The following is a 24,107-nucleotide window of genomic DNA, read 5'->3' on the forward strand; positions in this document are numbered from 1 at the left end:
ATGAAAATGTGGGGATATTTCTATAGCCCTCTTTTTGAAAAAAGACAAAGACTAGGAAAGCTGTTTCTTTTCTTTTGCACCAAAGATTCACTGATTCTAATATTTTGTTGTTGTTGTTGTTGTTGTTGTTGCCATCTAGTAATCATCTGGATTTTTAAAGTCCAGGTCCGTTAGTGCAACTATTGATCTTCCAAGGTTTTTCCTTCTCTTGAGCTGGAGAATGTTGAGACTTGTTTAAACCAGCAGCTGCAGCTGATTTGCAATTTCGTACCTATTCTCCTGCACAGCTACCTGGTCCACAATTATACGATGTATGGATGTTGCAGTTTATTGCTAATTAATTGTGGAGCTATCACAATTGTGGAGCTCCACCACTGTGGAATAGTCACTATCCCGTAGAGTTAAACAGTCTTAAATCAGCCAGACTATTCTGAATTGTAGTTATTCAATTCAGCAAATTAAAATGTAGTCAAAACCATTTTTAAAACCCACAGAAATGAAGCGGCTAGACAGAAAGTGCTAAAGGACAAGCGATCAGCTCGATAAACTGAAAAGGCTTCCAAAACTAACAGTCTTCCTATTTGCCATGATATATATTTTTTTGCATATTAATTAATAGTACTTTTATTTTTAAACGACTATTTTGTTAGCATTTCTTTTTTCTTAGCTAGCATAATTGACATTAGAGACCTAAACAGAAAACACTGCAATAAATAGCAACCCTTTTTTTATTTTTTTCCTTCTCCATAGCCTCATCAAGACACTCAAAAAGAAAAAAATCTAGCTGAACTAGAAAAAGAACTAAACAAAGTAGAAAAACATTCTTGCCTTCATTCTCTCACATCCCAAATTCATGCCACACTTTTAAAGGGCTTGAGAATTTGAGGACGACTCTTTTAAAAATGAACATGGTACACTTTTCAAAGGCAATGAAAGCTGAACGGCATAAAGCAATTCCAAAAATTTGCCCAGTGATCAGAATAATAAGAATTTGCCCATTCTTATTAAAGAACTTTGCAGAACATATCAACATCATAACTTTAAATCGTCTCCATATCTATTTGGTCATATGGAGTGACTATTAGGGTTTCTAATAAAGAATTGACAATGTTGTCTTACATTATAATTTGCATTTTGCTTGGGAAAGAAGTAACACTTAATTAAATTTCACACTGACTTAAGTTTAAAATGTGGGTAATGCTAAAATTAGGGATGGCCTGAAAATTATTTTCCAGTTTTATAATCAGCCATTAAATTAGCATCCCATAAATATGCTTTTTTTTCACCAATCAGCATTAGAAATACTATATAAATTAGGCTAAGCTATTTCTATTCACATATTCATAAAAAGAAAAATATATATTTATATATGTATATGTATATATATATATTTGTTTTGATAATGAGATTTGACACTGGAGAAAGGTGAGTCCGAAGGGAACTGTAGGATCACAGACAATGCATGTTACCAGACACCAAAGCTTCCAACACCACATGGTCACGCTCAGCATCCTTTCAAGCTGTATCTGAAGAAGAGTCATAAGATGCAGACACTATAAAGTTGCCAGTGCTAGAATGACTTGCTACAGACTGAGCAGCCTGTTGGCTTAAGTTGTTGCAGATTAGCACCAGCTGGTTACTCTGGGCCTCAGAAAGGGTGCTGCAGCTTTGGTACACACTGAAATTAGTCTTCCTCCCAGGAATATTCCCTTTCTCACACATAGTCTTTACCATCTTGGCTAGTTTGTTCTTACCAAGGGCCTGACAATTGTACCAGTGTAATGCAGCTAGATTAACAACAGGTTTAATGGACAAGTAGAAAGGGGCATCCTCATACCGCATGGCAGGGGGACGCCTTTGGGCGTATTCTTTGTAATCTTGCACAGGGCAAGTCTGCGGAGCGTGCTGAGTTGCGTACACTCTGGAATCTGTGCCTGTCCTCTTAATCTTGGCGTTCCCGTCACTGCCATCTTGGCCCATCCATTCCAAGTATTCCAAGCCAGTCTCTGTCACTCGAAGTCTAATGTCCCCCCATTTGAGAGTCGACCCGTGGAAGCCCGTACAATGGCCAAAGGCTTTTGTGTTGTTGAGCCAGACAAGGTTCAACAACCCCTCCGGATTATATCGGCTTAGCAGGCCTCTTTTGCGGAGAATCAGCTCATCGGCAAAGGTAAGTTTCATTGATTTATGTGGCTTGTTGCCTTTACCTTTGCACCTCAGTTCTATCTGCTTCTGCTTCAGGGCTTCTTGGGACCTCTTGAATTCCTTGTCCCGGGTGATGCTGTATCCATATCGGTGCTCTTTGAGATACCGCTCCAGCCCACACTGGTAGTTGGCCAAGCTGTTGGGCTCATACTCCGAACCATCCTTCTGCCGAGCATCGACAAAAAAGGATGCCAGATAAGCATCTAGTTCTTTGCAAGGAATAATGTAGATCTCCCTGGTTTCTGAAGGATACTTAGAGATGAGAAACTCTCTGAAGTTCCGGAGAGCTGTCTGGGTACTGCGAATAGTTTTCTCGTTTTGCTCTCTATTAAATTCTGCAGCCCTCTCATCTTGGTCTGGGAGAAGCAAAAGAAGGGACATGTGAGAACAAGGATGCACTTTTTTTCTCAAAATTATGTTTTTTTTCCTTAAAACAAAATGAAAATCAATTACTGTTCACAAAGATCACAAAGGTATCATTCATTACATACCTGCCAAGTATGGATAGCCAACGTCTGTTTCACAAATGATGTTACTAAGGATATGAAAAAAAGCTTAATATATATTCTTCAACTCACTGGCACACATTTAATTTACAGAGATTTGTAAGGAGAAAAATCTGAGATTTAGGCTGGTCTGCATTTTGGGGGAATCTAGAAAATAGAAAATATTTTACGCCGATTCCACTGCTGGGTAGAAAGGTCCAATTAAGAAAACAATACTGAGCCATTTCATTTGTGAAATCAGAGGCTGTACTGGTTGCATGTGTTAATTATATACTTTTAATCAAAGAACTTTATAACATGCTAAATAAGCTGATAGTTTGGGTATTAAAACATATTAATGTAATGTGTTAATTTACAAACAACTCACATTCTTTAAGCAAGACTGGGACAATGCACAGTTTGCTACAAAGAACAAGACCGTGAGCAATTCCTCTCCGCAGAGACTGAGTTACCATGTTGGGTGCTCTTGACTAATGATCTAGTGAAAAATGTTTTCTGTCTGTTAACAAACAATTTACACTTAACAATTTACAAGTAAGAAGTTACTTTGAAGACTGAAATTTAAAAGGATGTGATATCTTTCTCTTCAGAGTCCTAGAGGCTGCCCACATAGATCAGATTCATGTTCGTTTTCTACTGCAAAAGGATCCCAGAGCATTTACTAGTTCAGGGTAATATTCATCTCTGTGAGAAAAGATGTTTTCATCTATTGTTTTCAGTATCTTTAAATGAAACATGGACTCTCCAAATATTAGTTAAGTACACTGTCGCATATGGCTGCCATTAGCAAGTTAAGAAATCAATTTTCATGGAAAGTAGGGGCTTATCAGCCACACGGCTTCTCATTGATTTATGATAAAATAGCAATCAATTAATATCAACATCAAAACAAATAAGCAGACCAATTTTTCATAGTTAAAAACACACACGCAATCCTCAGTTTTCCTGTTTGGTTAAGCATGTCTTCATCAGTCAACAGATTCATAGATTTTCTGTGCCTATTGCAAGATACATTAATTATATGAATACAATTAAACAAAATTAAAAAGTTCCATGCGCACAGATATGGACAGAGATCAAGATGTACCGAGAGAGGAGGATGAGGACTGAACAGCTTGGAGTTGTGGGTGCTGATGGGATAAGGACCCAGCACTGGGCAGGGGTTGGACTGGAAGACCTTCAAGGTCCCTTCAAGGTCCCTTCCAGCCCTATGAGTCTATTCTTCTTCTTCCCATTTGTTTTCCAATGAAAAAAAATCCTCTTCCTGAAAGCTACCATGTGAAAAAAAAAGCATACCTAGCCTTGGAAAGGAGAAAGGGAGCAATGAACCATTAAATGAGAAAAAAAAAGATGATTCAGAAAGTGGAATGCACAAGGAACAAACTCAAAATAATCCCAACTTAATTTAGCTCACTATAAGATGGGACGCGGTGGCTCAGTGGGCTAGGACTCTGAGCTTGTTGATCAGATGGTTGGCAGTTTGGCAGGTCGAATCCCGAGTGCCGCATAAGAGAGTGAGCGCCTGTTACTCATCCCAGCTTCTGCCAACCTAGCAGTTCGAAAGCACGTAAAAATGCAAGTAGAAAAATAGGGACCACTACGGTGGGAAGGTAATAGCGTTCCGTGCGCCTTTGGCGTCTAGTCATGCCGGCCACATGACCACGGAGACGCCCTCGGACAAACGCTGGCTCTTCGGCTTTGAAACGGAGATGAGCACCGGCCCCTAGAGTCGGAAACGATTAGCACGCATGTACGGGGGAACCTTTACCTTTACCTTAAGATGGGATAGAGAGAAATTCTGACAGGCTTTCTAGATTAAGTTCTACTTTACAACAAAAAAGGGCATTCTTGAATCTCTGCTGCTTCAGTGTTTTTTTTTAACCTTGATTCTCTTGAAATACTGACAAGCCATTAGTTTATAGACAGAAATCTCAGTGAATGTTATTGCTGATTTCAGAATGTAGGACTAAAGGCAGCTTCTTTCATCTGCCAGACAATTCAGTTCTTTTTAAAATTTAAAAGAGGAACAGTCATAAAAGTCTCATTTTTCCCCTCTCTTCCATGTAATCAGATTATCCATGCTCTATTTTAACCAATATTTTATGGAGGGGAATTTCAGGCACTGTTAAAACAATTCATCTAAAGAATGCTAGACCGGAGTAAGATAGTTTTGAGGTACTGTTGTGATGTCTTTGTATTCACATCTCAAACAAACAAGTATATTTGAATCTAAACTGGATCAATAACCTTAGGACTGTACAGTAAGGGCTTTTGCTGGGACTCAGATTTATTGATTTGTTCTTCATTTAATTTTCAAAAGGCTGGTAACGTCAGATAACTGAACTATCATTTCCAGTATTTTTTTCCCTGAATAACAGCTTGGGGAATAAATTTCCCAAGATGGATAGGCCTGACTTGAAATACTTGGGAGTATTAAATGTCTATGGAGATTCTCAGTCATCCAGGTCACAGTTGTCCCAAAGGTGCTTTTTCAAAAGGCAACTCGACTTTCTTTGTTTTTCCTTGAAGACATTTCTCTTCTTATCCAAGAAGCTTCTTCACTTCTGACTGAAGATATAAGGATTTATATTCCTTGCAGTCATCTGGTTAGCACTCTTTCTGACAGTCGTTGAGGCCACTTGGAGGTTTTTTTGTATTTATCTGTTTATCTGCTGACAGGAACTGTTGTGTTTAGAACACAGTCCTTTCAGCAGTTCCAAGAAAGTTCCACACCCATTTGCACTACTCCAGTGACCCCGAGGGCACAGATAAACCTCCAAGTGGCCTCGAAGACTCTCAGAAAGTTGTGCTAACGACCAGATGACTGCAAAGAGTACAAATCCTTCCATCCTCTACCGTTCAGTCAGAACTGAAGAAGCTTCTTGGGTCAGAAGCAAAATGTCTTCACGGAAAAACAGTTACCTTTTGGGAAAAGTATCTTTGGGACCCGGAATATTAAAATTTTTCCTTTTGGAAAAGAATAGACTTATGACTTACCCACTGTGGCATAAATCCCCAATGGTTGCCCTTAAACAAATTATTCAACTCTTAAAACAACGTTAGATATAATAAACTGGATGGAGAAGAAGTAAAAGTATACTTAATAGTTTTTTATATTATATTTTATTTTTGTTTATTTATTTGTATCCCACCTTTATTATTTTTTTTACAAATAATTCAAGGCGGCGAAGATATGAAACACATCTTACTCTTTCTATTTTCTGCCCAACAGTCACAACCTTTGGGCTGAGAAAGAGTGACTAGCCAAAGGTCACCCAGCTGGCTTTCATGTCTAAGGCAGGACTTGAACTCAGGGTCTCCTGCTTTCTAGCCTGGTGCCTTAACCACTGGACCAAACTGGCTCTATTAACAATTAATTAACATTAATTAACAATTAATTACTGAACAATTAATATATTAACAATTCATTCAATTGGCTCATTAAATAGTTTCAAAACCTGTTTTTAAGCTACTTATGAAAATATACAACCTACATCTAGTTTTGTTTTTCTTAAACTAATTCCTTCTCCTTTTCCTTTTTTTATTTCTTTTCTTAGAGCTGCCATATCTGGGCTGGGAAAATCCCGATGAGCATTAGACAGGAGCTAATGCTGCTGCCTAATGAATAATGAGTTAGTTTTTCAATAATCAATCAATTTTTCCTCATTAAAAATCAATCGACATATACTATTCTGACAATAACAACAGCACTAATAACCATGGAAGCATTTTTAAGACATCTTTATTCCTTTTAATTTTAGTCAAGACTTGCTGATTACCAAATTAGTTATGATTTTTTTTCTGACATTTTTTTTCTGGTTTGTTTACACCAGTGCTTCTACCCGTCTCAAAGCAAAGAGTGAGAACATTATGAGCTGCTTTGTACATCATGCCAAGTCATGGTTTTAATCTTGCCTTTTGAATAGCCTCGGTCATTAAATTAGCATAATGCTAAGCCTGATTTATACATGGCAACAGCTTGCTTGCACATACTCCTAACCCAAAAACAAATACATCACATTATGACATAGAATAGATAGCACATGAAAATCCAGATGATCGCAAGCCAGGATTAAAAACAAGCCAGGATTCCTAAGCAAGCTTTACATTTTCACCTGTGATTTACAACCAAAACAGATTATTGGTTTCTTTCTTGAGATGGGCCACAATTAAACTAAACACATTAATCTTCCTGTATATGCAAATCCAGTTATTGAATTCTAAAGCTGGGCAGAGCCTTTCCAAAAGATTTCTTCTGGCAGTCTGATTCTCTCACCGCTGACAGCAGGAAGATGAGGGGTGCACATAAGTTGTGCAATGCAAGACAAATAAATCAAAAGGAAAAAAACAACAACTCTCAGTTCCTTTTCTTTGCTCCACTGCAGTTAACTTCCTGCTCTTTGTGAAATGTCGACAGGGGTGCAATTTACGCGTCAGCTATTTTGACTAGACATCAGATGTAATGTTGATCGCTCTGACAAGGATTAAATCTTTTCTCAAATAAAGTCAGCCAACGCAAATGCATTATTATCTGGGGGGTATGACTAAAATAGCTTTAGGAGTTTGTCCTATTTTTCACTCTAAAGCAAGCACTTTGTATCGTTATGGGCTCTGGTTTCACACGCTGACTTCTCTTAAGCCACTTCCGTGTTTGAAATAGTATCTTCCATGAGAATGCATTTCCTCTGAATTTGGATGATGGAGATGGACACAGAGCTACTTGCTTCAGGGCTTGGCACAGACATAAAGAAAATGACTGCAGATTTACTTACAAAGGACTCATATTCTGAATACAGGTGGTCTGTGACTTATGACCGCTACTGGGCCCAATATTTCTACTGCCAGAGCTTTGCCCCATTTTGTGATCCTTCTTGCTACACTTGTTAAGTGAATCACGACAGGTGTTAAGTTAGTAACATGGTTGTAAAGTGATTCTGGCTTCCCCGTTGACTTTGCATGTGCAGAATGTGATCAACTGACCTTGGGATACTGCAACCGTCACAAATATGAACCAGTTGCCAAGTGTCTGAATTCTGATCATGAGACCATGGGGATGTTGCAATGGTCGTTAAGTGTGAAAAGTGGTCGTAAGTCACTTTTTTCATTGCTGCTATAACTTCAAGCGGTCGCTAAACAAATGGTTGCAAATTAAGGACTATATGCACTATATGTTGGAATAAGAACAACGTATTGGCATATGTTGAAATACTGTATACCTTTCCAATGGCTATTAATGGGTTTCCCACTGTCCTTATATTACAGGAAGTATACAGTATGTACATCATATTATATATTATGAGAACTGCAATGTAGTCTTGTATGTGTAGATTTTTACCCCTGCTATTTCCAAGAAAACTTTCAAAGGGATATGCTCTGTGGGTACAATCCTATACATATATATTTGGGATTAAAGTTCACTGAAAGGACTAATAAAGGACTAAGTAAGCATCCATAGAAATATTTCTATAGCCAATAGAATTAGAAAAAATTAGTATAGAAAGTAACAAGTAACTATCCCTGTACTTCATTCAGAAATAATAGGTAACTACTGTAGTGGTGCCCATTATGTTGCAATACTATATACTTAGATAATGTTGTAAGTCCTATTGAACTAAGGTATGTGCATAGTATTACATGTTTCTTTTGGTAATATTATCATACTTCCTGCATAAGAGATGGAGAACTATTTATATAGCAACATTATTGTCATGCACAAAGGGTTGCTCCTGTTGATTAGCAAATATGACTTAAACATATTGAAAAACCTCATATGGGTTGATGCTAACATGAATTTGTTTATTTATTTTACTTATACAGCCACCAATCTCAGCACAGGATTCTAGCCATCTAATAACAATTTTAAACATGAACATTCACACAAATAAATAAAATTAAAAAAAAATACCAATTCAATACTATACCAAGGATTGACTCAAAAGTCCAAAAATATACAAACTATCATACAAATCAAGCTTACTACACATTCTGGCCTTAGCCCTGGATGAACAGCCAGGTCTTTAAAACTTTACCTAAATCACAGGTAGAATGTTCCTCATATGGCAGGCACCATAACAGAGCTGGCTGACTTTTGAGTTCTACTAAATAACACTGCTTCTCAAAAAAAGAAACCTAAGAGAAGAGTCTACTCTCATATTGTTCGCCCTCTTGGTTTTTAGTCTCTGTTTAATTCTTACTCATTTTACTTGCTTTTATATTGATTCTTTTATCATTTTGTAAGCTACCCAGAGCTGTTTCAACAGGAGATGGGAGGCATATAAATTTAATAAATAAATGAATTTTAAAAAGCATGCCCACTCTGTGAAAAGCAATCCAGAGAGGCTGTCCTATAAGGAAACAGTCCTTGCTCTGAAGAGCTTTCTAGCTGATAACCATCACCATAAATTGTATCTGGAAGCCCACCAAAAACTAGTGTTATGTGGGCATACCATAGCATGGCCAAAATTGTCCAATAGTATGTAACCATGTGCAGGATCAATATGTTTTAATTTTAAGGACACATTTGCTCACACAGAGAAGCCAAGTCTGGTCAATGCAAATATAATTGCACCATATTTTAGCGACTATAATTTTGTGCTTCGACATCTATGCCTCCAGAATGTCTGTACAGCAGAGTATTTTATACACATCCAGCAATTATTTTGTAGCTTTTCACATCATCAGAATTTTGACTGACAAGGTACCATTCCAAACAGGGTGCTGTTTAGACATCAATGTGAAATGTGCTAAACAGTCATCACATCTTTATGGAAGGGCTTGTCACAACATAAATCAAATGTGTTATAGCTTCTTATTCTTGTCTAGTAAAGATGAATGACGCATCTGCAGTGAGGATATTATATCTTTTATGAATTAAAGATCTCGTGTAACTAGGAAACCATTGAATCTTCTGGCAAAAAAACAACAACAACCGGGTTGTTTATCTGGAACTTCAGTTCTTCAGGTAATGCACCTGTCTAGAGACTCATTTCAAAACCTTGAAGAGTTCAAACAGATTTTTAGTCAAGAAGCTTCTAAGATGCTCCATTTTTCTTCTTCCAGTTTCCTACTTCAAAGCTCTTGCAATCTTGCAAAACGTAGGAGTACCTACCAAGGGAGACGTTTGAAGAAACGATCTGTGGATTTTTTGGACAGTTACAGCTCTAGTTAGTCTCTGTACATCATACATACAAATGACCTATCTGCTGGAAATGGCCAAATAACCATCAAGAAGGAAGTGATATATCAGGTAAATGAAGCATTATCTTGGTCTTCAACACTGAGATGATAATGCTGAATTATCACGGACAGTTGGGATTCCGTGGCTACTCTCCTAGGAGCTGAAAGCCTTGATGAAAAGGCCCTTGAGGAGCAACTTGATTGAGTGGAATATTGAGATCCCATTCAACACTCATATTAGAAGTTTCACAGAGACATTGGAAAGGGTAATTATTTTAGCCATTAAATGTATAAATTTGTGAGGGGGCTGGCTTCCTTTTTTTTGATCCAAATAATTTATTTTAAAAAGTTACTGGGATCGGCAAAACTGACATTCCTTTGAGTGAATGTCACGGGAGTGAAGCATTTTTCTCAAGGAGCATGATAGCGGCTAATTAAAAAAGTAGGAAGAATAATTGCTTAAGTCAGATTAAAAATTTCTTGACGTTTTTGTCAGGATTCAACTTGTGTCTACTTCTTCTATAGTACAATATCCACCAAGGACAGACCTTCCCAGTGACTATACTAATTACAACTACTGTATTTAGATGAATTTCACCACATAATAAATACCATTTTATCTCAGCGGATCCTTTCTTATATATATCCGCTGTTTCATAAAGCAATTATATTTCATCTGACTCCTTTTGTTTCATTTTAATGGATTTTAATTGTTTTATTTTATAATATTGTGAGTCCATGTGGTTAAATAGTTCTGATTTATTGTAAGAACCCTGACATAAATGGAATGGAATATTCTTTATTGGCCAAGTGTGATTGGACACATAAGTAATTTATCTCCGGAGGGTAAGGTCTCAGTGTACGTACAAACTACAAAGTGGGAAGTCGTCGATCATAAATCATAAGATACAGTCATAAATCACAAGATACAAACAACAAGTGATAAATCATAAGAGATACCAATAAGAGAAGGAAAGCCGAGAAAATGTGAAAGATGAGAAGATAATAAAATAGAGTAGAAAAGAAAATAGAACAGAATAAAAAATAGAAATAAAGATTTCTAAATGAATTAATAATTAGAAGCAGGGTTAAGGCAAGACTACAACAGAAAAATGGATTATGTCAAATTCCTCCAACCATGTACTGGTAGAGAGTTTTTCTTGCAGTTGTTTATGCAACAAAAGAAGTTCATTTGGTTTAAAGAAAGGAGTTTTTTAACCAATTTTCCCTTGCCTTTATTTTCAATGAAATACTTCTCTGATCCACTTGGTTTTCCACTTGCAAGATCAAAAGTAGAAGAAGAGACGTTTTATGGAAAAACAACTTGGGAAAGCCTTCCTACCACAAAGCAGCAGGTTTTGTCTCCAAACCTTTATTTTATGAATGCAAACCAACAAAACAAGTAAAGAAATTGGGGGAGAACAAAGGAAAAGGAAATTAATACCACCTCACTTTCCACTGATTTATGACAATTTCCCCTTGCCCAAACCCATGGATCATTTCTAATATGAGAGCTGACCTAGGCAATGATTTAATGACTCTATGTTAAATTCCAAAGGGATAATAAATCTCTCATGAATAAATCCTTCGCAAATTAGGGGTAGTCTCGGTTTACGACCACAATTGAGCTCAAAATTTCTATTGCTAAGCAAGAAATTTGCTAAGTGAGTTTTGCCCCATTTTATGACCTTTCTTGTGAAATGGATCGCTGCGGTTGTTCAGTTAGTAACATGGTTGTTAAGTGAATCTAGCTTCCCCATTGACTTTGCTCATCAGAAAGTCATAAAAGGTGACTTCCAGTTTGCGTTGCAATGGGACGGGACGTAGAAAGGCAGGGCTCTGCCTTCCGTGCCTGATTTTGCCATGCTGGGAGCCCTAAAAAGGGCCTAAAATCACCCTGAAGAAGCGATGAAGGGGAGGTGTGCCTTGTTGATCATGGAAAGACAGCGGTCTAGCCGTTCGATCCAAGGAAAACCCTCCAAACCGGCAGGGGAAAGACCAGCTACATTCCTGTGCCTGGCCATTAATTGCTGGCAACCAAAGAAGAAAAAAGCACCAATTAATACATCGTAAACAGCATGTTTGGAACTGGGTGAGAATATTGATCCTTTCTTTAGTATGTTACAACTGAATTTCCTGGGAAAGGCTCCCAAGAAGGTAAAAACCTCTGAATGTAAACGGAAGCAGCATTTTAATTTTATGGGGGATAGAAACATACAATACTGAAGTGGAAGTAACATAAAGCTATAGTTTTGATAAATCTGAGAACTGAGATAACTGTTAAGATTTTCTCTTTGGGAAAAAAACATTGAGGCGAAATATAAGAAATCAGTCCTTTGTTTTAAGAGTGGAAAATGGACTTGGAATGACATCTAGGGTGGATTTGTGTATAGCACTATCATTTGCTTCCTGGCTCCTTGGTGACTCCTAGCTCAGGAGAATAGCTGGCAATAAAGGAAAATATTTTGGCATACTTATCACTCTGACCTTCTTGGACTATAAATACCTACTGAGCTTGGACTTTTAACTTCAAGAGCTAGTGGGAGAGAAATAAAAATTTGACCTTGGACTATGCCTGGATGGGAGAGACTTCTGAGCTGTTTTCAGAGATGGTTGAACATTTTGAACACTTTGAACATTGTGGATTACAACCTTGCCTGATTGACAATTTTTGGATACTTGAGACAAAGGATCACTATAAAATATTGCTTTCAGGACTGAACCTATACTTTGGAATCTATTGGATTATAAAGGATACATATAAAGATCAGAAAACTAGAGGAAACTTTTATCTACTCTTACTGAGACTGGTGATACTAACTAGAGGATCTCCAGGAATGATGCCTCAAGAAAAAATAAAAACACCTTTCAAAAAGAAATATATTCTATGCTACAACTAATTCACCAAACAATTGTTGAATGCAAAGAGGACATAAAAGGAAGTCATAATGAGACTAAAATAATTTAGACAATATAAACAAGTAAATCTCAGAAATTAAATCTACAACTAGAAAGTTTCCAGATAACGACTACAAAGTAGGAACAAATAAACCAGAAATTAGAAGACGAAATAGAGGAAATGGATTTAGGGATGGAAGAGATAAAAGAAAGGAAATATAAAAGACTATATACAAACAAAATACCACAAGACTTAGCTATAACAATGAAAATGCAAAAGATCTTTTATCTCTTAGGTCTGCGAAATATATCTGATGGCAAGGAAGATGATTTTAAAAAATGGAATATAGAGCTGTTAAGGGAAATGTCACAACTTGGAAGACAGGGAATGAAAAGAGAAATGGAGGGAGAAAGGAACTGGGAGTTGTTGAAGGAATATAAATGGGCAGAATTCCCCCCCCCCAAAAAAAATACCCTACCTAAATTGTCTTTCTCACGCCAAGCAATTTTTACAAAAATAGAAAGAAAATTCCTGGGTGATCTAATTGCTCTGGCTTGAAAAGCTACTTGGCAAAGAAAAAAAGAAAGTCAGATTTAAAAAACAGAAGATTTGACCTTTTAAAGGGGGCATTATATGTTTAAATACTTGTTTGAATAAGATTAAAAGAACAGATGACCCTTACAAATAATCAGACTTTTATAATGAAAGATATGATTTAGAACTAAGATAACATTTTTTCTTTTTCTTTTGATATGAGAACTATGAAGATAAGAGGATTGATATGAATAAAATCTTTAGCTATATAAATGTATTAATATTGAGAAAATCATAAATGATAAAGATATTTCAAATGCTGAGGGGTGTAATTATCCCAGACTCCAAAAGACCCTTTTAATTTCTATATTAAAAGTTATACAGTTTTGCATTCTTGAGTTGTAGTGATAAATCTCTTTACACTAAGAAGACTTGTTTCATGTAATTGCTCATGCCTCAAGATATGGCTTCCTGTCTCCTGTAATTGTCCTTGCTTCAAGATAATACCTCTGCCTTTCCCCAATTATAATTATGAAGTCTGCATTCCTGTGATAAACCTTTGCCCCCTGCTTCATTTATAACAAGACTTGTCTCCTGTATTTGTCCTTGCTTTACAACCCTTGTCAACTTTGTTAACATTTGTATAAGATAGCTATGCATTATTGTTTCCTGTAATGACCTTTGCCCTCTTCATTATCAGTTCTCTGTTAGCATAAACTATGTTTTATTGTTTCCTTTGACCTCACATATGTTCATTAGCAGATGTATGCAATGAGTTATGTTTTCCTTTGACCTCACATATGTTCATTAGCAGATGTATGCAATGAGTTATGTTTTCCTTTATGTTAATTCCTCATGTGTACTTTCCCCCCTCCCAAATGAAACAGCCTAATAAAAGGAAGGTGTCCGGAGCTGTTCGGGGGGCAAAAACATCTACCCCGGACACTCTGTGCTCTTTCCCACCTTGAGCAAACTTGTGTTGGTGCCTCAGTTTGTCCTAGGACTCTGCCTTTAAATCATCGCAGTTCCCAAGTGTGACCGTCGGAACGTCCGGCACACTGGGTCGGTGGCAAAGGGCAAGATCCTTCCATATTCAAGGTGTTCACCCTTGCGAGGGTCCCTCTAAATTCTCACCCCTGTTACGGGGCTCTAAGAGTTGAGGCCAGAACCCTGATCAACCACCCAACGCAACAGAGGGGAAATTAAAAACAAGAGCACAAAAAACAGGATATTGATTAATGAATTGACAATATTGATTTACGAATTGATATTATTATTATTTGGATGACATTAGTAAAATATGCCCCTTCATGGATTACTGCCTTGTCGTGGCGAAGGGGCTTGCGTAATTCAATGAAGCTATGAGCTATGCCGTGCAGGGCCACCCAAGACGGACAGGTCATAGCCGAGAGTTCTGACAAAACGTGATCCACTGGAGAAGGAAATGGCAACCCACTCCAGTATCTTTGCCATGAAAACCCTATGGACAGTACCAAAAGGCAAAACGATATGACGCTGGAAGATGAGCCCCTCAGGTCGGAAGGCGTCCAATATGCTACTGGGGAAGAGCAGAGGGCTAGTACTAGTAGCGCCAGAAAGAATGAAGCGACTGGGCCAAAGCCGAAAGGACGCTCAGCTGTGGATAGGTCTGGTGGTGAAAGGAAAGTCCGATGCTGTAAAGATTTTTTCTCCATAGGAACCTGGAATGTAAGATCCATGAATCAAGGAAAGCTGGACGTGGTCAAACAAGAGATGACAAGACTGAACATCAACATCTTAGGCATCAGCGAACTAAAATGGACAGGAATGGGTGAATTTAATTCAGATGACCATCAGTTATACTACTGCGGGCAAGAATCCCTCAGAAGAAATGGAGTAGCCTTCATAGTCAATAAAAGAGTAGGAAAAGCAATACTGGGATACAATCCTCAAAATGACAGAATGATCTCAGTTCGAATCCAAGGCAAACCATTCAATATCACAGTAGTCCAAGTCTATGCCCCAACCACCAGTGCTGAAGAGGATGAAATTGACCGGTTCTATGAAGCCCTACAGCACCTTATAGAACTAACACCAAAAAATGATGTCCTTATCATCATGGGGGATTGGAATGCTAAAGTAGGAAGCCAAAAGATAACTGGAATAACAGGCAAGTTTGGCCTTGGAGTACAAAATGAAGCAGGGCACAGGCTGATAGAATTTTGTCAAGAGAATACGATGGTCATAGCAAACACTCTTTTCCAACAACCCAAGAGACGGCTCTACACATGGACATCACCAGACGGTCAACACAGAAATCAGATTGACTATATGCTCTGCAGCCAAAGATGGAGAAGCTCTATACAGTCAGTAAAAACAAGACCAGGAGCTGACTGTGGCTCAGACCATGAGCTTCTCCTTGCAAAGTTTAGGCTTAAACTGAAGAAAGTAGGGAAAAGCACTAGGCCACTCAGGTATGAATTAAATCATATCCCTGTTGAATATACAGTAGAGGTGACAAATAGATTTAAGGAATTAGATCTGATAGACAGAGTGCCTGAAGAACTATGGACAGAGGTTCGCGACATTGTACAACAGGTAGCAACCAAAACCATCCCAAAGAAAAAGAAATGCAAGAAAGCAAAATGGCTGTCTGAGGAAGCTTTGCAAATAGCTGAGGAAAGGAGGGAAGCGAAAGGCAAGGGAGAAAAAGAAAGATACGCCCAATTGAATGCAGAATTCCAGAGAATAGCTAGAAGAGATAAGAATGCCTTCTTAAATGAACAGTGCAAAGAAATAGAAGAAAACAATAGAATAGGGAGGACCAGAGATCTTTTCAAGAAAATTGGAGAGATGAAGGGAACGTTTAATGCAAAAATGGGCATGATAAAGGACCAAAATGGCAGGGACCTAACAGAGGCAGAAGAGATTAAGAAGAGGTGGCAAAATTACACAGAAGAACTATACAAGAATGAGCTTAATGTCCCAGATAATCACAATGAGGTGGTCACTGACCTCGAGCCAGACATCCTAGTATGTGAAGTGAAGTGGGCCTTAGAAAAGCTGAGCAACAACAAAGCTAGTGGAGGTGACAGTATTCCAGCTGAGCTATTCAAAATCTTAAAAGACGATGCAGTAAAAGTGCTACACTCAATTTGCCAGCAAATTTGGAAAACTCAACAGTGGCCACAGGATTGGAAAAGATCAGTTTACATTCCAATTCGAAAGAAAGGCAGTGCCAAAGAATGTTCAAACTATCGCACCATTGCACTCATTTCTCATGCTAGCAAAGTCATGCTTAAAATCCTACAAGCTAGACTTCAGCAGTATGTGGATCGAGAACTACCAGAAGTACAGGCAGGATTTTGAAGAGGCAGAGGAACTAGAGATCAAATTGCCAACATACGCTGGATCATGGAGAAAGCTAGAGAGTTCCAGAAAAACATCTACTTCTGCTTCATTGACTATGCTAAAGCCTTTGATTGTGTGGATCATAACAAACTGTGGCAAGTCCTTAAAGAGATGGGAGTACCAGACCATCTTATTTGTCTCTTGAGAAACGTATATGCAGGTCAAGAAGCAACAGTGAGAACTGGACATGGAACCACTGATTGGTTCAAAATTGGGAAAGGAGTCCGGCAAGGCTGTATACTGTCACCCTGCCTATTTAACTTATATGCAGAGCACATCATGAGAAAGGCAGGGCTAGATGAATCAAAAGTTGGAATTAAGATTGCCGGAAGAAATATCAACAACCTAAGATACGCAGATGATACCACTCTAATGGCAGAAAGTGAAGAAGAACTAAAGAGCCTCTTGTTGCGGGTGAAGAAGGAGAGTGCAAAACTTGGGTTGAAACTTAACATTAAGAAAACCAAGATCATGGCATCTGGCCCTCTCAATTCTTGGCAAATAGATGGGGAAGAAATGGAGGTAGTGACAGATTTTATTTTCCTGGGCTCCAAGATCACTGCAGATGGGGACTGTAGCCAAGAAATTAAAAGACGCTTGCTCCTGGGGAGGAAAGCCATGGCAAATCTAGACAGCACACTAAAAAGCAGAGACATCACCCTGTCAACAAAAGTGCGTATAGTCAAGGCTATGGTCTTCCCAGTTGCAATGTATGGCAGTGAAAGTTGGACCATAAGAAAGGCTGAGCGCCAAAGAATTGAGGCCTTTGAACTATGGTGCTGGAGAAGACTCCTGCGAGTCCCTTGGACTGCAAGGCGATCAAACCGGTCAGTCCTAGAGGAGATCAATCCTGACTGCTCTTTAGAAGGCCAGATCCTGAAGCTAAAACTCAAATACTTTGGCCACCTAATGAGAAGGAAGGACTCACTGGAGAAGAGCCTAGTGCTGGGAAAGATCGAGGGCAATAGAAGAAGGGGACGACAGAGAATGAGGTGGCTGGATGGAGTCACTGAAGCAGTAGGCGTGAGCTTAAATGGACTCCAGAAGATGGTAGAGGACAGGAAGGCCTGGAGGAATGTTGTCCATAGGGTCGCGATGGGTCGGACACGACTTCGCAGCTAACAACAACAACAAAGTAAAATATGATGAAGGTGCTTATATTTAACTCTGTATACATTAACAGTACCAAAAATTGTAACTGTGTAGTGAGGGGAAAATGGAAAAAAAATATGGAAAAGAAAGGAGGATGAGGGGAAAAAATACTGGATTGTGTAGTATTGAACAGATTTATATTGAAGAAGTCAATATTAAATATCTGAACCTAGACAACATGTTGTTTACTAAGCACTAAAGACTGCAATTCTTAAAAAGTAATAAAACTTTTATGAAAAAGAAAGTCACAAAAGGTGATCAGAAGACCCCAGAACTCTGCAACCATCATAAATATGAGAGTCAGTTGCCAAGCGACTGAATTTTGGTCATATGAACATGGCGATGCTGCAACAGTCATAAATGTGAAAAATGGTCACAAGTCTCTTTTTTCAGTGCTGTTGTAACTTTGAACAATCATTAAACAAACTGTTGTAAGTTGAAGACTACCTGTACTATAAACAGAGATGTATGGAAGCCTTGACCTCTTGTATAAAGATGGACATGCTGCAAGTATCACATCTAGTTTGGTTCCAATTGCCACATCTCGGCTTTTGTACATTATCATTGGAGGCAAACGGAAAAACAAAGGAATGAAACACAATATGCAATAAATATTTTATTGCATTAATCATAATAAGCTGTGCTGTAGTCTAACCGATGAATATTCTTAAATCAACTTTAGAATGCAACTGTAATTTCAGGCTTAGCAATATGAAGCTGCAAGGCAGTAATTAACCCAGTAAATCACATTCTGGAGTTTTCTATGGAACTTGACAGGACTCAGCTGATATATTACTTATTAAGAAAGACATATACAGTCCTGAGACTGTAAATACTTTAAAAAAAATCGTATTGCCAAATGCAATAAATCACAGATGCCCTTTTCCTAATTTATCTGTTATATCCGCAAGAATATAAATGTATAATGTGCACTGAGCTGTTGCTGCCAGCTTCTCACAGTACAAAGAATATTGTATGAACTTCCCAGGGAGCTTCAATTCTCACCTCCTAGAGAAGATAAAAGCTACAAAACATTGCTATTATTAAATTTGTTTTTTCTCTCATCTAGGCCATTTTATCAGATCAAATCACTGGCTTTTCAACGCGTTGCCTTTCTCTTCAACACAATTATCAGATTATTTAAGGCTCAGAATGTGTAAATAAGAGCAGGAAAACATAACATAAGAGTGTTGTGCTGAAGAATGCGGTCCCTGGTCCTCTAAAATAAACTGTTGGAACTGAGACGGATTCTGAGATAAGTTTGAGAATCATTCCAGATGAGGAAAGATTACACTTCATTCGTGTTGCATTAATAAGTTTCTCAAATGTTGGACAGAACGTTGGATCGTAGAAGAGTGTAGTCGATCAATGTTTCTCAACCCTAACAACTTGAAGACATGTGGACTTTGACTCACAGAATTCTGGAAGTTGAAGTCCACATGTCTTAAAGTTGCCAAAGTTGAGAAGCACTAGTCTACAGTCTTCTATAATCCAACGTTCTATCCAACATTTAAGAAACTTATCAATGCAACATGAATGAAATGTAATCCTTCCTCATCTGGAAGGATTCTCAAACTTATCTCAGAATCCATCTCAGTTCCATTAGTTGCAGATCAATCCAGTATATTCTTTCCTTTATTTGTGCAAATCTTTTTATGTTTTGCCTTGCAAAACATAAAACACCCCAAGGCAGCTCACAACCACAATCATAAAATGCATGCATTGGGCTAATTTCTGACTATTCAATCAAATGTTGCTACTGTGTTTTCTTAACAGAATGGAGTGTAACCTGTGCAGAGGAAAAGCATCTATTTCAAGAGCTCTCTAGCTGAAGTACTAAGCTATTAGTTCTAGGACTACAACAACAACAACAAAATCCTGTTGATGTTTTTCATGTATTTCTTTGAACTTAAGAAAATGGATAAAGCCTTATGAATAATCTGGTTTGCCTATGATTTGCCTTCTTTTGATACAAGGTGATGCACATTCATATTTTAGTTAAAGAGCAAAACTGGGACTCTTTAACACATTTCCCCAAAGCTCCAATCAAATTAAATGGGTTATACAGGACAAATTCCACGGAGCAAAAAAAAAAAAGGTTGGGAAACAGGATGATTATCTGCATTACAAGAGCAAAAAGAAATAGAAAGAAATCCAGAAATCCAACTGAAGAAGCTTCTTAGATGAGAAGTGAAACATTTTCATGGAAAAAAACCAAGAAAGTCCAGTTGCCTTTTGAAAAAGCGTCTTTGGGACAACCATGACTGAGAATCTCCATAGACATTTGCACAGAAACATATCTTGCACAAAATCCTAAACTATGGCAAAAGGGAAGGATTTAATTTACGTATTTGATAAACAGTATCAATAAAATGCTCTGCCTCTGTTTCTACTTTGTGAAGAACTGGAGGTAATTCACAAAACTTTAAAAGAATACAGAACATATATTCATCCATGTCCAATATGGAAATTCAAGCACATGCTTTCACTTAGGTTGTTACTCAAGGCTTACTAGCAGCAACATAAATAAGTGCACAGTGGGGAATGGAGGAGAAAGAGGAGACAATATCTGATAGAACATAAAGCTAAGAATGCATGGACCTTTTTATTATTTTTCAAATTGGGAATGTGAGTTTGTAGAAATATATTTACTGCAAAAAATCTCCCCAATAATATGAAACCTGGAACACAACTGAAAAAAAATTCTTCCATCTGTTCTGCAAAAAAAATTGCACTACTTTAGTATCTAAAGTGTGTTCCTCAATGCCAGTCATTACAATTTCTCAAAACAGACTCAGTGTCCTTCTAACTACTACCTTGCAAATGACTTTATTATTTTTAACTGTGACTCTACTTAGTAAATCATTGTTATTAGTCTTGATCTGTACTCCATGGGAAGGAGTCAAATTAGGTAATGTCATAGCAATAACCGTGATTGTTTGGGATGTTAACTAAATATTAACAATTCACTTTTAGAAAGCATTCAGAACTAATTTATGGAATAATTGGGACAATACTGTGCACTTTAGAAGCATGAGGAACTTGAATCTTCCACTGTATCCAAGGCTCATCTTCAAGATTTGCTTCTTGTCTAGTGAATCTTTTTTTTTTAATGGACATCATCTTCATCTCATCCCCAACTCACTGCCGAGATAGCCTGAAGCAAGTGTTCAGAATTCTAAATTATAATTTGCCTCTTCTCTTTAATGCATGTTTTATGGTATAAACACTCTACTAAATCTCAATGACCTTCCAAGGATGATACTGTCAGGGACACTGAAGTATCCAGGTCCTACTGATCACCTAGATCTGTTAGGGGCACATTCTTTCTCCCATCTGCCCCAGACCTTCGCTCGTTTCGCCGGGACCTTATAACTTGGTTGTTTGATCTTGCTAACCTGGACTGAGGGGGTTTTAATTTAATTTTAATTTTAATTTAATTTTAATTTGTTTAATTGTGGGCTAGTCTTATTTAATTCTATTTTAAAGTGTACTTATTTGTATTGTTTTAACTCGCCCTGTAAACTGCCTTGAGTCCTTCAGGAATAGGGCGGTATATAAAATCAATTAAATAAATAAATAAATATTGATTTCCTGGGCAATAGGACACATTGCAACAGAGGTCGATATACTCATTAAGCCCCCACTACCTGTTTTACACAACTACTTATTAAATTCCCATATTTGAAACACAGGTCTATTGATCTCCGAGAAGATCTTCACATCTCAGAGTTAAGTAAGACCAGTGGTTCTTCCAATAAGTGTATAGCAATCTGTTGTGATTTGATAGATACAAATTTTATTGCTCTGGATGGGGAGGAATAATGCAACATTTCATATATATTCTGCAGAGTACTCTCTCACCCAGCAGGTCATACAGATGTTCCTTTATCACAAACTGACTCAGGGATCAAATTTTTCCTTTTGAAAAGCTACAGTTATGCTTTAGCATTGATCTGTCAACAAGCATATTTTTAGGAAAATGGATATATTTCTAGCTATTCCTACAGGACTTCAGTACACAGCTTTGGAAGGTGAAGGAAATCTGCAAGCACTGAATGAAGAATAAGAGATAGCAAGGAGAGAGAAAGAACTTTGTTGGAGCATATAAAACAATACCACATGATGTATTTGCTCTCCATGGTTTGGCTTCTTGGAAATATACTTTTCAATCTGATGCAGCCTGCAAGAAATAGGGCTGTTGGCTGCCAAATATTTTGTAACATAGAGAAAGAGAACAGGCTATAATATATTTCAGATTTTATTATATTGCAACTTGTAACACTATACAGGCAGCCTAATCTTTTCTGTCAGCCTAGAGTGCATTTCAAATAAAGGTTTAATTTGATTTTTTTCCTCATATTTCTTGTTATTTGCCTGAACACTAATTTTCTCTTTATTACAAAAAGAAAAAAAGAAAAGAAAAAAAATCAGTCTCTCCCCTCCATTCCAAATAGTATAATCATATTAAATTTGGCTCTCCAGCAGAGCTAGGCTGAATCACTGCCAGTTCTTTAAACTTGTTATTACATACACAAGAGAGACTCAGTGCAAACATGATTCATTCAGAACAGTTTAATTGCTCATTTGAATGCATCTCTCTGAAGTGACATCGGGGATCCCTCCAAAACCTGGCTTAGCAAAGTACTAAGGATTTTCATTTTTTTAAAGAAAGAGTTTCAGGACAATCCTTATATAAGGTAAAATAACTCTTACATTTTGATCAACTTGTAACACTATAAAGCACTTTCAATATATATATACCTGAGAGCTGTATTGCTCACAGCCAGGAGATGGGAGAGACTCACACGAAAGGTTACTAGTGTTTATCGCAAAACTAGCCTTTCTACATGACTGCCTACGTAACGATCTACCTCCGAGGACGCTCTGGAAGAAACTGCTTCTGGATTCAATGGAGTGCCGACTTGCCGTTTGTCGATTCCAACACCGTACTACACGTGCCTTGATTAACGACCATCATAGAAAGATCCACACTATGATGACGGCAGCCCATGAATACTAGGAACGTTGCCAACAAATCCTTGCATGCCAACATTACCAGCTTCTCGCTTGCCATATTAGCGAAGCTACGGAAAAGACCAAGCAACTCAGGACTGAGGTCCTGCATCGCAAAATGCAGCACCTGCGTGCAATAAGCAACCCTGGTTTTAACAATGGTTTGGTGCATAATTTATCATCTAAGACGCTTTCTTACATAAACTCGAATTGTTACAACGTGACGCAGGTTACAACCTAATGCATGCACGCACTGTGGACTTTGTGGTGGCCCTTGAATCAGCTATCCAACAAGTGAATATTAATGAAGAGACCAGGGGCTCTATCAGGCACCGCGTGACAAGCCTACGTATGACTCATAGACGCTGCCAAACATTATCAGTTACTGAAAAAGAAGCCCTAAAGCAATTACAGGATGACACATCCATCGTCATCCTCCCAGCTGACAAAGGCAGAGCAACAATCATAATGGACCGACCTGATTATATCCACAAAGCCCTTACACTGCTCAATGACACCAGCGCCTACTGGACTGTCAAAAACGACCCTATGACAACCCTCAGGAACCAAATTTTCAAGGTACTGGAGAGATTAAAGCGACAAGGGAAATTAGGGGGGGAGGCTTTAAGAACTATGCGCCCCAAAAATGTGCCTACTGCCAGATTTTATGGACTCCCCAAGATCCATAAGGAAGGAGCTCCCCTAAGACCCATTGTGTCATTTTGGGGAACTCCAACCTCGGGGCTGGCCAGATGGTTATATGTGTGTGTGTGTATACATATATATAGCCAGTGCTTTTTTTCTTTTAAAAAAAAAGGCGCCGGAACCCTCATCTTGGCAGGCGCAGGGGGGGGAGTGCTGCTGCGGCAGGCTTATATGCTACTTAATTTAAGATTTATAGTCCTAGCCAGTTCCCAAGTGGTCCAGACCAATATTTTAAACAAACAAATAAATAAATTACAGATTCCCAAAAGAATGAAGCAACTCTTCATAATATATATGATTTATGAATGGATCTGTTTTAATGGCATATGTGTGAGGAATCTGTGGGTCTCAAGATATAGCCAAACTACAACTCTAAGCAGTACCAGTCAGACAACCAAATGTGAGAAATGTCAGGAAGACCAATTCAATAATACCTGAATTATAAATCTAAATACAAGTAATCCTCATTTTTCAACCATCTCAGACAGCAATTGTTCAACTCCAACCATGATGAAAAGGTAACT

The 24,107-nt window shown here is 38.0% G+C and overlaps 1 protein-coding gene across 1 annotated transcript in view; it reads right to left on the reverse strand.

The window, feature by feature from the left end:
* Window positions 1–1,332: 1,332 nt before the first annotated feature.
* The window catches only part of KIAA1958, a 63,932-nt gene continuing 41,157 nt past the window's right edge, over window positions 1,333–24,107 (reverse strand). The window contains exon 4 of the mRNA XM_083354022.1: window positions 1,333–2,561. Within this exon, the coding sequence (XP_083210148.1) occupies window positions 1,516–2,561 (1,046 nt within the window). The 3' untranslated portion in view covers window positions 1,333–1,515. The remainder of the gene's footprint in view (window positions 2,562–24,107) is intronic.

Source organism: Vipera ursinii (assembly GCF_947247035.1).
Source record: "Vipera ursinii genome assembly, chromosome: 2".
In the NCBI taxonomy this organism is placed as follows: Eukaryota; Metazoa; Chordata; class Lepidosauria; order Squamata; family Viperidae; genus Vipera; species Vipera ursinii.